We start from the raw sequence: 14,807 nt of genomic DNA on the forward strand, positions 1-14,807 counted from the left end.
TCTAAAATTATCTATTGAATAATAAATTATGTCATTGGGAGAATTTTGATTTTCAATGTCTTCTTAATCCCACTGGTTGCATTTTGATTTTCAACTTTTTGCTTCTCTCTTTGAATTTCACCTTCCAATTCATTCATCTTCCAATTCAAATATGACAACAACAATGAGACTTTGATGTTTGCTAAAGAGAACAAAAGTATAAAAAAAAAAAAAAATTATAGGTGATGAAAAAAAAAGTTAAAAGTTGCACTTGAAGTTCCTTGGTTTGGAAGAATTTCTAGATGATAGCCACTTCACCAATTTGGAATCTGCTTTGGTTGCAGAGAATGTCTTGTACCAACAGAGATTGGGCATTGAAGAATTTGGACATTGAAGAAAAAAAAAATTGAGCTCATGGAGGATTTGGGAAGTGAAGAAGAGGAAAAAATTAAATTTAAAAGAAAAAAGAAAATTTTATGAAAATAATAAATTTATTATTTTTTCGAATAATGTTGATGTGGCGCTGACGTGGCAACGCGTGTAAAACACCACATCACATGCAAGTGGTGTAATACCTGACAGGGTGTAAAAAATATCACTTTTTTATAGTTAAGGTGTGTAATAGATCACTAGTATAGTTTAGGTGTGGAAAAGATGTCTTTTCCCTAGATATAAATACAAATATATAGTAATGACAATGCATATGTAGCATCATTTTGATTTAAATTCTCTCTTTATTTATATTATTCTCGCTCCATTATATTTTCATTTTTTAGGCTTGAAGGAAAAGTAGAAAGATGTGTAGGAAACACAGTATTGACATGACATAAACTAACTATGACACCTTGCCTTCTTCTAAATTAAGTGATATCCTCAACAGACACAAATATAAAAGAGCTAGAGCAATAGGAATAAAATACATATTCTCTAAGTTATATACCTATCGCATTAGTGGCCTCAACATCATTTATGGTCACAACTAAAGAAAGGGAAGCATCCATTCAAGCGGTTAAAACTGGATTTAATTCTAGAATATAAGTCAGTAGCTGTTCGAAGAATACACTGGAGAAACATAAAATTACAAACTCTTTGTATTACCCTAATTGAGCATAGCATAGCTCCAGGCAGAGGCGACTGACTGGTTACAAGCGAAAAAGGGATCAGACAGCAGAAACTGTAAAATGAATATATATTTGACTCACAGGGGAAGAATAAAGAATTAGGTGGTGACAATTGTGCGCGCGAGCGCGAAGGAGACAGGACAAAGGAGGCGTACAAGAGCTCATTGGCCACAGATCAAATTATAGAAATGTGACCCCAGTCTGTCACACACAACGCGGGACAAAAGAGTACATCAACTGTGCTGCTGCTTTCATTGAACCTTCATCATTCACTTAGTTTGCAGCTGCGCATGTATGGATGGTCAAATTTTATATATTTCGTCCAGTATGGCCTGTACTTTGTCATAGCCAACTCCAGCCACGGTTTCATGTTACCATTGTAATGTACCACAGCTGCATTCTCAATATCCGACCGATCAATGCTTGGATTGTATCCCAAACCAAGCACATGCCACGACTTCTCTAGTGGATGTGTGAGCCCGTAAAATGTGATCAGCCCTGGAGGTAGAGTCCCCAGTTTCCAGAGGACCCTGTCTTCATTCTAATGCAAAGGTAGAAGAGAACCGAAATCCAACTTGGTCAGACCTCAGACAATTCTATATTAAGGAAACATTGAGTCCAGAGAATAAATCTTTTTTTTCTTTGTTTGGGAATAAATATCTATATGGGTGTTAAAACAATTTAGGAAGGAGAAACACCAAACTTAGTCCATATGTCATGTTACATACTTCCATGTGATATGATACCAGTTAGAACCAAAATCAAAAAAAATAACCAAGTAAAAGCAAGACGGGTGGAGAGGTAGAAAGAATGCGTACCATGTTTTGCCACTTGTGATAAATGCCCGTGATATCTCTCTTCTTCCACTCCTTAAGATCAAACATGTTCATGCCATATGCCCACCCACAGGCATTTGGATCAAAGTTTCTAGCAATATGAGGATTTGAGAAATTCAGGTACTTGTCAAAACGATGAAAACTCTGACCACAGGTTTCAACTGCACCATTCACTTTCCCATGAAGGTCAACCAACCACAATCCTGTTAAGTCTTTCTGAACAACAATGTCATCATCAAGAAAAAGGATTTTATTCAATTTCGGATAAACCTGAGGGAGATAAAACCTTAAGTGATTGAGCATTGAAAGATATTTGGGGTTCCGGTACTTCAAGTTAGAAGAACCAGCAGATAGGGTGTTGGGATGAGCAGCCTTGAAATAGTACTCTTTCATAGCAGCAGATTCTAGCTGCCGCAAGACAGGACAATATGAAGAATTAAGCCACTTGAATTCATCAACATTTTCAACATGGATCGTAGCTTTTCCAGGAGGGTTCAACAAAAACCACATGTTCATAGCTCCAAAGTTCAATTTATCACTGACTAGATGAAATACATGTTTCTCTGGTTCCTGCAAAATATCAACTAGCATCTTCAAAAACCCACTAGACATAGTGTTAATTTCGTTAAAGCCAATAACATAAGTGATGAACAACAGAAACATGCAAGGAAGATGAATATATTCAAGGGTATCCCAACTATAGCATGTTTTTGTCATGTTTGGTGATTGTTATCATGAATTGGATGGGACTACTACATGGGAATGACAGTGTCCGGCAAGTAACAAGCCGGAAAGCAAAATAAGAGCGTCTAAGCATTGTTCATCCTTCTCCGTTCCTTTTTCTACATATGCGGCAACAGGTTACCGGAGAAGAGGTTAAAATAGAGTTGCTCTCAGACACAACCAATCATAAAGGCAAATGTGGATGATGGTCTCCAAAATATCAAACGAACTCACCTTAGCATTCACGATAGTTGAGTTGACAACAACTGAAGCAGCCAATACATTATCAGAAAATAGGGCATAATGGAAGAGATCAGGATTTTCCAGATTCTCGCTTCTAGGGAACTTTCTTTTTTCAGGGGGAAGGAGGTAATAATCAATAGTCAAACGCATGGACAGGCAGTGAATCCCATTCGGTATAGTCTTTGCAGCTAATTGGCTCAAAAAAGTGCTCTGCCTCTTCAAACTTCTGACTTGCTCATCTGCAGATTGCAGCATTGCTCTCAGTTTAGTTGTCACAAGCTTGCAGTCATAGACTTGCTCTCTTGCTTTCGATAGCACTTGGCCCATAGCCTTCATTTTCTCATGCGCACTATCGAACAGGGAACATGAATAAGTTACTCTTCACTATAACGAAGCAGAGAAAAAAGCAATGTGATCAAGCATGCAAAGAAGTCAAGAAGAAGCACCTGCGTGTTAGATCAGCATCAGAGCCTGCATCACCTAACGCACGCTGACTTTCTTTAAGCCGAGTCTGTAAGTCATGGGCCAAGTCAAGCTTATTTTTCATTGTTGCGATGCTTATGTACACCCTGGCCATAATCATTTGATCTCGCATCAAGCGTACTGTTGAATCACTGTTGTCATTTTCATTTTCTTTCCTCCATACACTGTACTTTCCCAGCACAGAAGAGTCAACTGACTTGGAGCGTTCGATGGCAGCATTTTCAAGCTTCACAGACACATCATCATCTCGTTTCACTATATCAGCAGCACGCTTTTCTCGTTTTCTCTCTCGCAATTGCTGCAGACCAGGTTGAAAATAGTCATAACTCAGTTATTCATAGTTACAAGGCAGGTCTCCAAATGTTAACATCAGAAGTGAATAAAGTAAATGTGAGTCTAAATCGGCCGATAATCATACATACCCTTCTGGCCAACTTAGCTGGTGAATCAAGAAACTGGGAATGACCCCCTGGAAAATAAGACAGTCCTTGATTATTCATATGTGCACAAAGCACTAAATTTATTTCTAAGACTTCTAACAAACTATTTACCATCAACAGAACCATCCCGTTTGCCTCTGGTGATTTCTGGTTTGGAATCTGTGTCAGCTATCTGACTTGGCTTATTTACCTTGTGATACATCAAAAAAAATAACAAAATCAGTATCTTGTCAGTCACATGGTTTTCCAGGACACAAATTTTAGTTAAAATTATCCAAGTCTAGCCTGACTTTCATCCAGACCTTTGCATCAGCTCCAATTTTCTTGGCTACGGTTTCTCGCCCAACAAATTTCCATGAGGCAGACAAATTGTTTTTTCTAAAAGAATCAAGACTGAGAGGTCCTAAATCATCAGTGCTGGCTTTGATGACATCAATCACCTGAAAGGTATGCACAATGACTTAACAGTAAGAAATTAATCCTCATTGTAGACCAAAAGGAGAAAGCTAAACTTAATAACAAAATTCAAAAAATTGATAACTTGCCTCTTTTGTCAACAAAGGTTTGATTTGTTGCAGAGCAAGCCTCTCTCTCCAATCTAGATCCTGCAGAAGAATGAAACATTTCCTTATTCAACTATATTCAGCATCCTGGAATTCTAATTGATGGGAAATAGCAAAAACTAATACCTGTTTACTTGAAGTGGTTGAAAAATCATCATCATCTGCAGACGAACAATAAGTTGAGTTATAATAACTTGAAACAATATGCAAGACTACTACACAGTTGTCGTAATAATTACATCATGTATTTCATCCCACAAGTACAATAATAAATACCCATTTAGAAGTGAGAACAGTCACTCATGCAGTTATTCCTTAGTTTTCTCACTCATAAGATACCAATCAAACTAGTGTTGTTACCCCAAGCCTTCCAAACAAGAATAACCCTCTCCTTCCAGCAAAATATTTTTAAGTGATCTACTTTCTCTTTAAGGGTCCAATGAAGTAGTTTTTAGATCTTAATATTTTCTGATACCATTAGTAGTTAGCAATATCTGACACATTCAGTTTCTCAATCTCAACATGTTACTTTAAAATTTAATAAACACCTGACATGATTTTAGAGAATATTCAGAGTCAACCTTCTAACTGACGTAACAGATCTAGCGAAATGGATAGACTAAAAAGTTAACCAGTTAAACTAACTTAGTGTCCAGAAAAAGAAAAACGAGTATAGAATTGCAGAATAAAAACCAAGAAAGCTGAACTAAAATATACAAAACTATCTCTATGCAATAGCTGATCGGTATAATTGACCTCCCACCAAGAATGAAACATCAGATTACAAAACTTTTCCTAAGTTCAAGCTAGGCAGATGGTTAGTGGTTACAGTAAACATAAGCTGCGTACAATTTTTACTAATAAGCAAAAAATGACAAGCATAAGCATACAAGAAAAATCGTCCCTTTTGCTATCATCATCTAGGTGTATATATTATTGGATTTGGATTTTTCAAAAGAAAAAAGTGCTTCAGCTCGTATCCTAAAAGGGAAGCTTGGTGCACTCTCACGCTATGCACAGGCTTTGAGGAAGGGATTGACCACATTGGATCTTGTAGTATGCAACCTTAACTCCCAATTCTAAAATTCCAGGGCGTAAACCTCTGACCTCCTAATCAGACGAGGGCAGTTACTATCTTTGCACCAAGGCTCTCCTTCCATAACCAAAATCAACCCTGAATAAGTTGGTTGAAGCAGTGCAGTAGCTTACTTGAGATGCCTCCATGATCCATCTTTTTCCAAATTTTTATCACTTTCAAACTTCTATTCCAGTATTATATAGCATAGAGCTTAAAATAAGAATTGCAAATCTGACCTTGCAGGACCTCAGAAGATCAGTGAATGGAGATGGCACAAAATCAGTACGATGAGAAGTAGAAGCTTTCCCTAGGACTTCACAATGCTTTACATCAATAAGGAAGTTTGTGATGGAGCAAGATGGATGCACATCTTGATAAAGGAGGATATCCATAAGAAACAAGACTGTAAGGTACGTTCTCCAAATTACAAAAATGTGGGTATCAGTCTCTCCTTCATGGATCACCATTCCTAGAAGAGCAACATAACATTTTTGTTCTCTTGACCAAATCTACCTTGTCAAGCACCCTGTGTGAACATCGGATGCTCTCGCAAACCTCTATTAGAATATTAATATCCAAAAGTAAAGTAAATGGAGGAGAGAAATGTAGTTCAGCACTTCCTTGAAGTAATGATATAACCTAACAAAGACACATCTTTCCCTTCAAGTTTACTCTGTCCCATTGTTGTTTTGCTATGGGTGAACTTCTATCATTGCAAAAGGATAAAGAGGTTCAGATTTAGAACATGCATGATAGTTCAAGAACTAAACTAAGATTATTTTGAGGAGTATTGAGTCCACCCTGCTTATTATCACTTCCGAAACATACTACTCTTTCTATCACAAACTATTTGTCTTTTTTATCTTGGGTTGTCGCGAAGGTTAAACCAATTTGCCAAAGGGAAGTGTTAATCCAACAATCTCCGGCAATTCTTTGAAAAAACATCAACGAGTAGCAAACAAATATCATCTCCACACCAAGTAGGACACTTAAATTGGATGGAGTGTTACAACTTCGGAAGCAAATCCCACCCGGCCCGACTGAAGATGATGACGATGACAATGATGGGGATGCAAGGACAACAATGAGTAGAACGAGGATGATAACAGCAAAACAAAAAAAGAAGGGGAGAAATTGTTAATGAAGACAGCAAAATGATGGTCCTAATGCTCATTCCAGAAATTGACAACTGCATAGGAAGTGTGCCGCAGAACCAATTAAAAATGAGGAGTGGTTTGGTTAAAGAGAATTGTGTGAGAGGGAGAGAGAATATGTGTGTGCGAGAAAATACAAAGTGAAAATTAGAGAGCTACTACCAGTTTGCACCTACTTCACAAGGGATTTAATAAGAGCGAAAACGCTGCCCATACATACCCAGAAGACAAGCTAAAATTAAGAATGGTGGAAAAGAGAGAACCGAAAAAGAATATTCCATTTTGGGGAACTTTAGTCAGCACTACATCTATCATACACCATCAACACCTTTTGGGGAACTTTAGTCAGCAATTAATATTACTCGTTCCATTTTCAATGTACATCACATTCTCCATTTTGATACATGCCAACACATTTAACAATATTCCACTAACACCAGTGCTCTAAACAATTTTCACCCCTTTCAAAAATATATAAATTCATTAAACTATCCAAATTTTAAACTTCGATATTTTTCTTATCAAGAGAAACTTTTAACTATTGCTCTGATATTTACTTCCACTTACGAATATAATATATAATTCAAATTAACCTCTTAGCCATTGTGTCCAATCAAAAACCTCATATACAGGGATGGAAGGAGAGTACTAAAAAGCTAATGAAAGGCAACACACCCCAAGTGTTCTAGTCCCTAAGACTAATACCAAGACATTAAACAGTCAACTTCTATGAATCTAAAACTAAATTCATAACACAGAGCATGCAGTGTGCAGTGTCTCCAGTGGATCTAAAACAATACTGGAAACCTGAAATCAGAAGTCAAATTCATGTTCACAAGACATCATCATAATTCTCTGTCAAACGCAGAGCAACTGAAAAGATTTCAACTAAAATTAACAAATGAACTGTTCCTTTTTTTATCATCAACAAGGACATGTTGGTATTAATACAGCATATGCACATCAGCAGCAAAATCCTACATCCATTGACACAGTGAGGACTACAATTCACCACCTCTCAACAGAAGAGAGTTGAGCAGCAATATATGATATTCTTTTAATCAAGGAGAGAGTTTGTCACCGTGAAGGAAAATAACCTTGTGTCCCATTTACATTAAATAGTCTCCAACTAGAAGCAACAAAACTTAATTAATCCTACCAACATCAAAATCGATGGACTCAATGAAAAGAGTTCCGCAGCCTACAATAAAATGTATCCTCTGGCATTTAACAAAGAACACATCTTTATAGAGAAAAGGATTGTATTATAAAACGAGCACTAAGGACATGCTGTATTAGTATTTACAAGTGCGCAAAACAACAACAAAAAAATCTTTTCCCAATCTTACATGGATTCTCAGAAGCTAAAGTATTGATTCTGCTTCATTTATTTGTTCCTATTTACACCAAAAAGAAAGCAAAAGTATGCAATTAAACTTAGAACTACGACATGATTACAACAACAACATTCCAGTGAAGCCCCACAAAGCGTGGTCTGAGGTGGGGAGAGTGTACCCAGACCTTATCTCTACTACCTCAGAGGTAGAGATGTTGTTTCCAATAGACCCGCGGCTCAAGAACACAGTCAAAAAGAGTCCCAAGACAGAGACATAATTGAATACATATAATCAAAGTATGCAGTTAATCAAAAGAAACTTGACAACCCCAGCTAAATTTTCACCGCAACATAGTCTGATTGACGAATTTAACCAAGTATACATTACACATACAATTTTCAGTAGTGAAATAAACACGAAAATGGAAAACAATGAAACCCCATAAACACAAACAGAGTAGCTTAACGAGAGAGGCATATAAACTAACCAAGTGAAGTAGAGGTGTAAAGTCCACGACCAACAAAGAAAATCAAAGGAGCAAGGAATGAACAGAATATGAGAACCAAAATAGGGAAGCTAGATCCAGCGCTTCTGTTCCTTTGGATGCCTAAACCTGATGTTCCCCTCTTCAATGCCATATCCTGTTCCAATAAAAAAAACACCACAAAGTACAAAATTAACACATAGTCACATATGCAGCATAAATGGGTAACAAAAAAAATCCCAAGAAAACAAGAAGGAGCCATTAAAGATTGGACGGATAAAGGGAGGAAAAGAAAGGGGACAGAGAGAGAGAGATTACATAGGGAAATTCAAGATTTGATTTTTGGGTGATTCTTGAAATCAGAAATGTGATTTAGAGAATCATGGGTGTAATTAATGAAATTTTAAAAAATGGGTATTCCGAAAGAGATAATATATTATTACTATATGAAGATGAAGAAGAAGGCGAAGAAAGAAAGAGATCTGAGAAATTCGAGTTCTTTTTTTTTGACAAGAGAAGAAAATTGTATTCTATTAATTCTCTTTTTTTCGCTTTTGTTCTCTTTCAGTTTTTGATTATTACTTTCGTATTTTTGCTGTTGGTTTAATAAATAACCAGAAATGAAATAGTGGGTGAGTGCAAAGTACTGATTAATTTTGCCGACACGGACTACACCATGCAACTTGTATGTATTTATTTACGGTTATTATTATTATTATTATTATTATTATTATTATTATTATTATTATTATAGGATTTGGATTAGGGAACTCATACATTTGGGGCCGATTTGCCCCTAACAGTAGAGTGTGCAAAAATAAAATAGATCGATAAATCAAATTGATAAAAGTATTATTGATTTTATTAGGTTAATGATTTTATAAAAAAAAAATTATTGAACTATTGGTTCGGTTAGGAGAAAGTAAGAGTTTGTATAATTGAAATAATAGGTTTGTTAATTTGTAGAAATTAAAAAGAAGTATATAATAAGTCATATATTAAAGCACATCATATACGATTTTTGATTGCAACTACGATTCATTTTTTTTTGTCATTTAGTTACTACTATTCTATTTTATGAGTATTTTCCTCTCGGTTAAATCAAAAATCGAATAGTTAAGGATTAAAATTCGATAAATCGAAAACCTATAAGAAATATCTTATTGGTTTGGTTATTGGTTTAACATATTTAAAAATCGAAAATCGATAAATCGAACCGATAGTATATAAAACTGAACCAAACCGACCAATGCACACACACCCCTACGTAACAGTAGTATGAGATAAAGTAATAAATTTTTTTTTTTATTTGTCTAAATAAATAAATAAAATAAATTTTGTTTTTACTATAAGAATTAATAAGACGAAAGAGGAAAGAGGTGGATATATGACAAAATAAAGACATTACAAAAGAATTAATAGTTTGCATCTTGAACCTTCGCTGATTTGGGCAGAATCATAATTATAAACAGGGGCTAATTATAATGTACTCTACTATTAACTCTTGTAAATCAATTGTTTTTTTTTTACAAATATACCTATATGTTTATCTATATTTCTTTTTCTAAAGAAACCATATTTTTTTATTGAAATTTGAATGAGTGTGGTTACATGTTTAGACGAGGTTTTAACAATTAAAATTTTTGTTAATATATGTATAAAGTAATTTTATCTCTGAAGACTTGAACAAATTAATAAGAAAAATTTACCTAACTTTTTTTTTTTTTTTTGTCTCTTTGAATTTTTAACTCTGATCTTCTATGAGTTTAATGTCACCTCATTAAATGTTGTTTGCTTTAACCATCTTACATAGACAAACATATTCTGAATATTTATATAATAGGAAGCATTATGTATAGCTTCACCATATAATGAACTAATGCGAAATTTGGGCTACATATCAAGAATGAGGAAGTAATTAAACAGAACACAAAGTATACCCTGCAAAATTTGTTAAGATGAGCATAAATTGATTCAAAAACAAAATTGTTAAAATTTGTTTCTGGTGCAATACAGTTATTAATGTTTCTAATTAATCAAACACAAGTTTGATAAAATAGCCCAAAACAAATGCTTTCCTAATTGGGCCCAACTGTAAGTTTGAATACAGAAAGCTGCAGGGAAATCAGTTGTATACACTTTACAAGTAAACTCATTATTTGCTTCAATGGACAGTTTGAAATTGAGACATTATTAATTACTTAAAATTAAGGGGAAATTACATATTTAAGCGCACGGCAGAAATAATTATAACCCCTAGCTCTATATGTAAAAGATATACACTGGATAAAATATGTATATGATATGTAATTATATACATCAATATACAAAAACTATGTATATATCAACTATTATTTTATTGAGCAATCGTACAATGTAAAAGTTCCTAAAATTAAATGGTACTCCCTTCAATCCATATTAAATCGAGTTTTTAGCTTTTAGGTTTTTTCTAAACAAATGAGCTTTTACATAATGAATATGATATTTGTTTGTTTTTTTTTTGAAAAAACATCCTTATTTAGATAAGTGAATTCTTACAATAATCAAAAAATAATAATATTTAATAGGTACTATCTAATTAAGGGTTATTTTTATCAAAACACATCTTATTTTCAATGAATTAGTAAATTTCTTAATGAGTATATACTGAAATAAAAATATTATTGAGAAACACGTTGACAAACATGCACCATTGATAAAAGGAGAATACTCTCCATTGGAAAGAAACCACAAATAGTTAAGAGGAGAAAATGAAAACTACTTTTACTCCTTTGTAGAGTACTATATATATACAAATGGCAACTTGCTTGATAGCTGGACATCACTACTAATCCAACTAACTAACTAATCACTAACAAACTAACTAATTATTAACAAACTAAAATATACAATTTTATGATAATTAATCTCTAATTTCAATACCCCTCCTCAAGTTGGAGCTGATGACTTTACAGCCAACTTGTGTAGAACAGTAGAATGCTTAACTCCAGTGAGAGCCTTTGTAAGGATGTCAGCCAACTGGTGAGTAGTGTCAATGTGATGAAGAGTGAAAAATCCCTCCTGAAGCTTTTTCCTAACAAAGCGACGGTTGACCTCAATGTGTTTTGTACGCTCATGAAACACAAGATTTCGAGCTAAGTATATTGCTGATTGGCTATCACAATATACCTCAATGGGAGATGAATGATGAACACTCAACTTAGCAAACAATCTATCAAGCCATACCAGCTCACCAAATACTTTTCTTAAGGATCTGTACTCAGCTTCTGTAGAGGATAAAGAGATGGTATCCTGTTTCTTGGACTTCCAGCTGATGGGGCTATTTCCCAGAAGCACTAAGTAACCACTAACTGACCTCTATGAATCAGGACAAGAGGCCCATCAGAGTCACAGAAGGCTTTTACTGTTCAATTTGCATCTTTGGACATATAAATTTCAACTGTTGGCTCTTTCTTTAGGTATCTAAGCAAGTAAAAAGCTACCTTGAGATGAGGCAATCTGAGATCTTACATGTATTGACTTAACTGCAGCACACTAAATGCTATATCCAATCTAGTATTAGTGAGGAAATTCAACTTTCCTATAAGTTTTCTATGATATGTGGGATCTGGTAATGGATCTCCTTCTTTGGCTTTCAACTTAATCAAGTGGTGATGACATTGAACTATAACCAAAGCAATTGTACTCCTTGATCAAGTCCATGGTGAATTTTCTCTGAGAAATGATGACACTTCCTTCTGTATTTAACACCTTCATTCCCAGGAAATAGTGCAATTGTCCCAGGTCTTTGAGCCTAAAAGTTTCATGCAGATAGTTCTTAAGTATTGTAATTTCTTCTGAATTTGTTCCTGTCAGAATTACATCATCTACATAGACTGCTATGAACACCATCAATGGTCCATTTTTCTTGTAGAATAAAGAATAATCATGATGTGAGTGATGGTATCCTGTAGCAGATAAGGCCTCAGTCAATTTTGCATACCATTATCTACTTGCTTGTTTTAGTCTATAAAGAGACTAGTTCAACCTGCACACCAATTTATAATCTCCAATATCCAGACCCTGAGGCACCGGTATATATACTTCTTCATGTAGATCTCCATGAAGAAATGCATTATTCACATTCAGTTAGAACATGTTCCAACCTTTCTTCACTTCATATGCTATCAATGTTCTAACTGTAGTCATTTTGACTACTGGTGAATATGTTTCAGTATAGTCTATTCCAGCCTGCTGTGTATATCCCTTCACCACAAGCCTAGCTTTGAACCTTTCTATACTCTCATCTGCTTTATGCTTAACTTTATACACCCACCTACAGCCAATTGCTTGTTTTTCTAGAGGTAACTCAACAAGATCCCAGGTATTGTTGGCCTATAGTGCCTCAAATTCTTGGATCATAGCCTTTTGCCAATCGGGATTTATGGATGCTTCCTCATAAGAGGATGACTCACTATCATGACAAACATTTGCAATAAGCATTTGACTATGGTGTCCAAAGTATCAAGAAACACATGATGATGGTTAGTAAATATAGCACTTAAAGAGAAATTGGTAGGGGATGGATCAGTGTGTGAATCAGTATGTGTATTTAGAGATGGTACAATGGTATTTAAAGTAGGAATGGAACAGATGAAGTCTTTGAAGTGATGAGGAGCCCTATTTTCCCTGGTGGACCGCCTTCTCTACACCTCTGCAGGAATGTTAATGGTTTGTCCAGGATAAGAAGAGTCATGAAAGGTTACATGTGGTGTGGGAGATATTTGCGATGAGTGTGTAGGACCAAGATTAGATGGTGATGCAGTATGTGCAACAAAATCACTAACATGATCATTATCAAGGTTTGTTGTGGTTCATAATCACTGTACATGGGATTACTATTGAAAACAGATTTAAGAACAGAAGGAAAAGTATAATTCTCAGACACTAGATTAAAAGAAAAAACATGTTCATGAAAAATGACATCCCTGAAGATATGTATCCTTTTTGTGGCAAGACTCATCACATTGTAGCCCTTTGTTCCAAATGGATATCCAATAAAGACATGGAGTGTAGTTCTTGGCTCAAGTTTATCCCCATGCACTTTAGGTACTGTTGGATAACATAAACATCCATATGATCTCAAGTGGGAGTAATCAGGTTTTTGATTGTACAACAGTTCATAACGGCATTTGTTGTTGAGATGGGTAGAGGAAAGTTTGCTAATGATATATGTTGCTGCCAAAAAAAATCACCCCAATACTTTAGAGGTAATTTTGATTGAAATAAGAGTGTTCTAGATGTTTCAAGTAAATATTTATGTTTTCTTTTCACCATACTATTTTGTTGTGGTGTATATGGGCAAGTTTTCTGGTGGTTTATACCTTTGGAATGAAAGAAAGCTAAGGCTTCATTATTGGTGAACTCAAGACCATTGTCAGATCTAATTATTTTGACTGAGGTATTAAATTGGTTCTCTATCAATGTGATGAAGGTTTTTAGGATAGACAGGGTATTACTTTTAGTGCTCAATAAATGTGTCCAGGTAGATCTACTATAATCATCTACCATAGTAAAGAAATACTTATAATTGTCATGTGTAGATGTATGGTAAAGGCCCCATAGATCTACATGGACCAGTTTAAAAGCATGTTTCGTACTGCTAGTCCTATGACTGAAGGGTAATCTGGTTTGTCTGGCCATAGGGCAAATAAAGTATAAGAAGGCTTGTGTTGAGTAAAACTTAGCTGGTAGGGATGGAATACCTTTTATTTTCACAAAGGGCACATTGCCAAGTTGATAATGCCACAACAAATTCACATCACATTCTACAGATAAAAAAGAGTTAGGAACAATCATAACTGCTTTATTAGAAGAGAATGAACTATAAACAGATGAAATAGGACTGGGAAGACCATTTGCACTCCTAGAGAGTGTAGTTTCCTTACTTATAACACAAGGTTCATTGGTGTTATTAGGTACACTGCAACAAGCAGAAGGTGTGTCTGCAGTAGACTCAGTGGTGTTCAAGCACCTTGAACAGAGATAATATAGGTCATTTCTGTAATTACCAATCACCTGAGGCCTTTTCACTGAAGGGGCTTGCAGTATACATGATGTTTCAGTGAACAAAACTATAGATTTTAGGGAAGAAGATAGACAATGAACAGAAACTAAGTTATATTTGAATGAAGGAACATGTAACGCCCCGCATTTTGGGTTACAATATAGACCATGATTCCGATGTATTGATAAACCCCGAAGCCATAAAATCCTATGCCAATACGGTATGTTAATTATTTTTGTAGCATATGAATCCATTCAAGCTTGAATTTAGACCATAGAGGTCCTTCAACTCAAGGACGAGTTGAAACTATTTCGATAGAC

General features: G+C 35.1%; 1 protein-coding gene across 1 annotated transcript; it reads right to left on the reverse strand.

The window, feature by feature from the left end:
- Positions 1–979: 979 nt before the first annotated feature.
- On the reverse strand, positions 980–9,132 carry LOC107872499 (polygalacturonate 4-alpha-galacturonosyltransferase). Its single transcript, XM_016719172.2, has 11 exons — positions 8,760–9,132; positions 8,445–8,598; positions 4,515–4,549; positions 4,371–4,430; positions 4,128–4,265; positions 3,937–4,015; positions 3,808–3,854; positions 3,349–3,683; positions 2,894–3,251; positions 1,919–2,506; positions 980–1,641 (listed from the first exon to the last, which is right to left on the reverse strand). Exons 2-11 carry the CDS (start codon positions 8,593–8,595, stop codon positions 1,366–1,368), a joined length of 2,067 nt encoding a protein of 688 aa, XP_016574658.1. The 5' UTR covers positions 8,596–8,598; positions 8,760–9,132; the 3' UTR covers positions 980–1,365.
- Positions 9,133–14,807: the final 5,675 nt, after the last annotated feature.

This window comes from Capsicum annuum, chromosome 1 (genome assembly GCF_002878395.1).
Source record: "Capsicum annuum cultivar UCD-10X-F1 chromosome 1, UCD10Xv1.1, whole genome shotgun sequence".
NCBI lineage: Eukaryota > Viridiplantae > Streptophyta > Magnoliopsida > Solanales > Solanaceae > Capsicum > Capsicum annuum.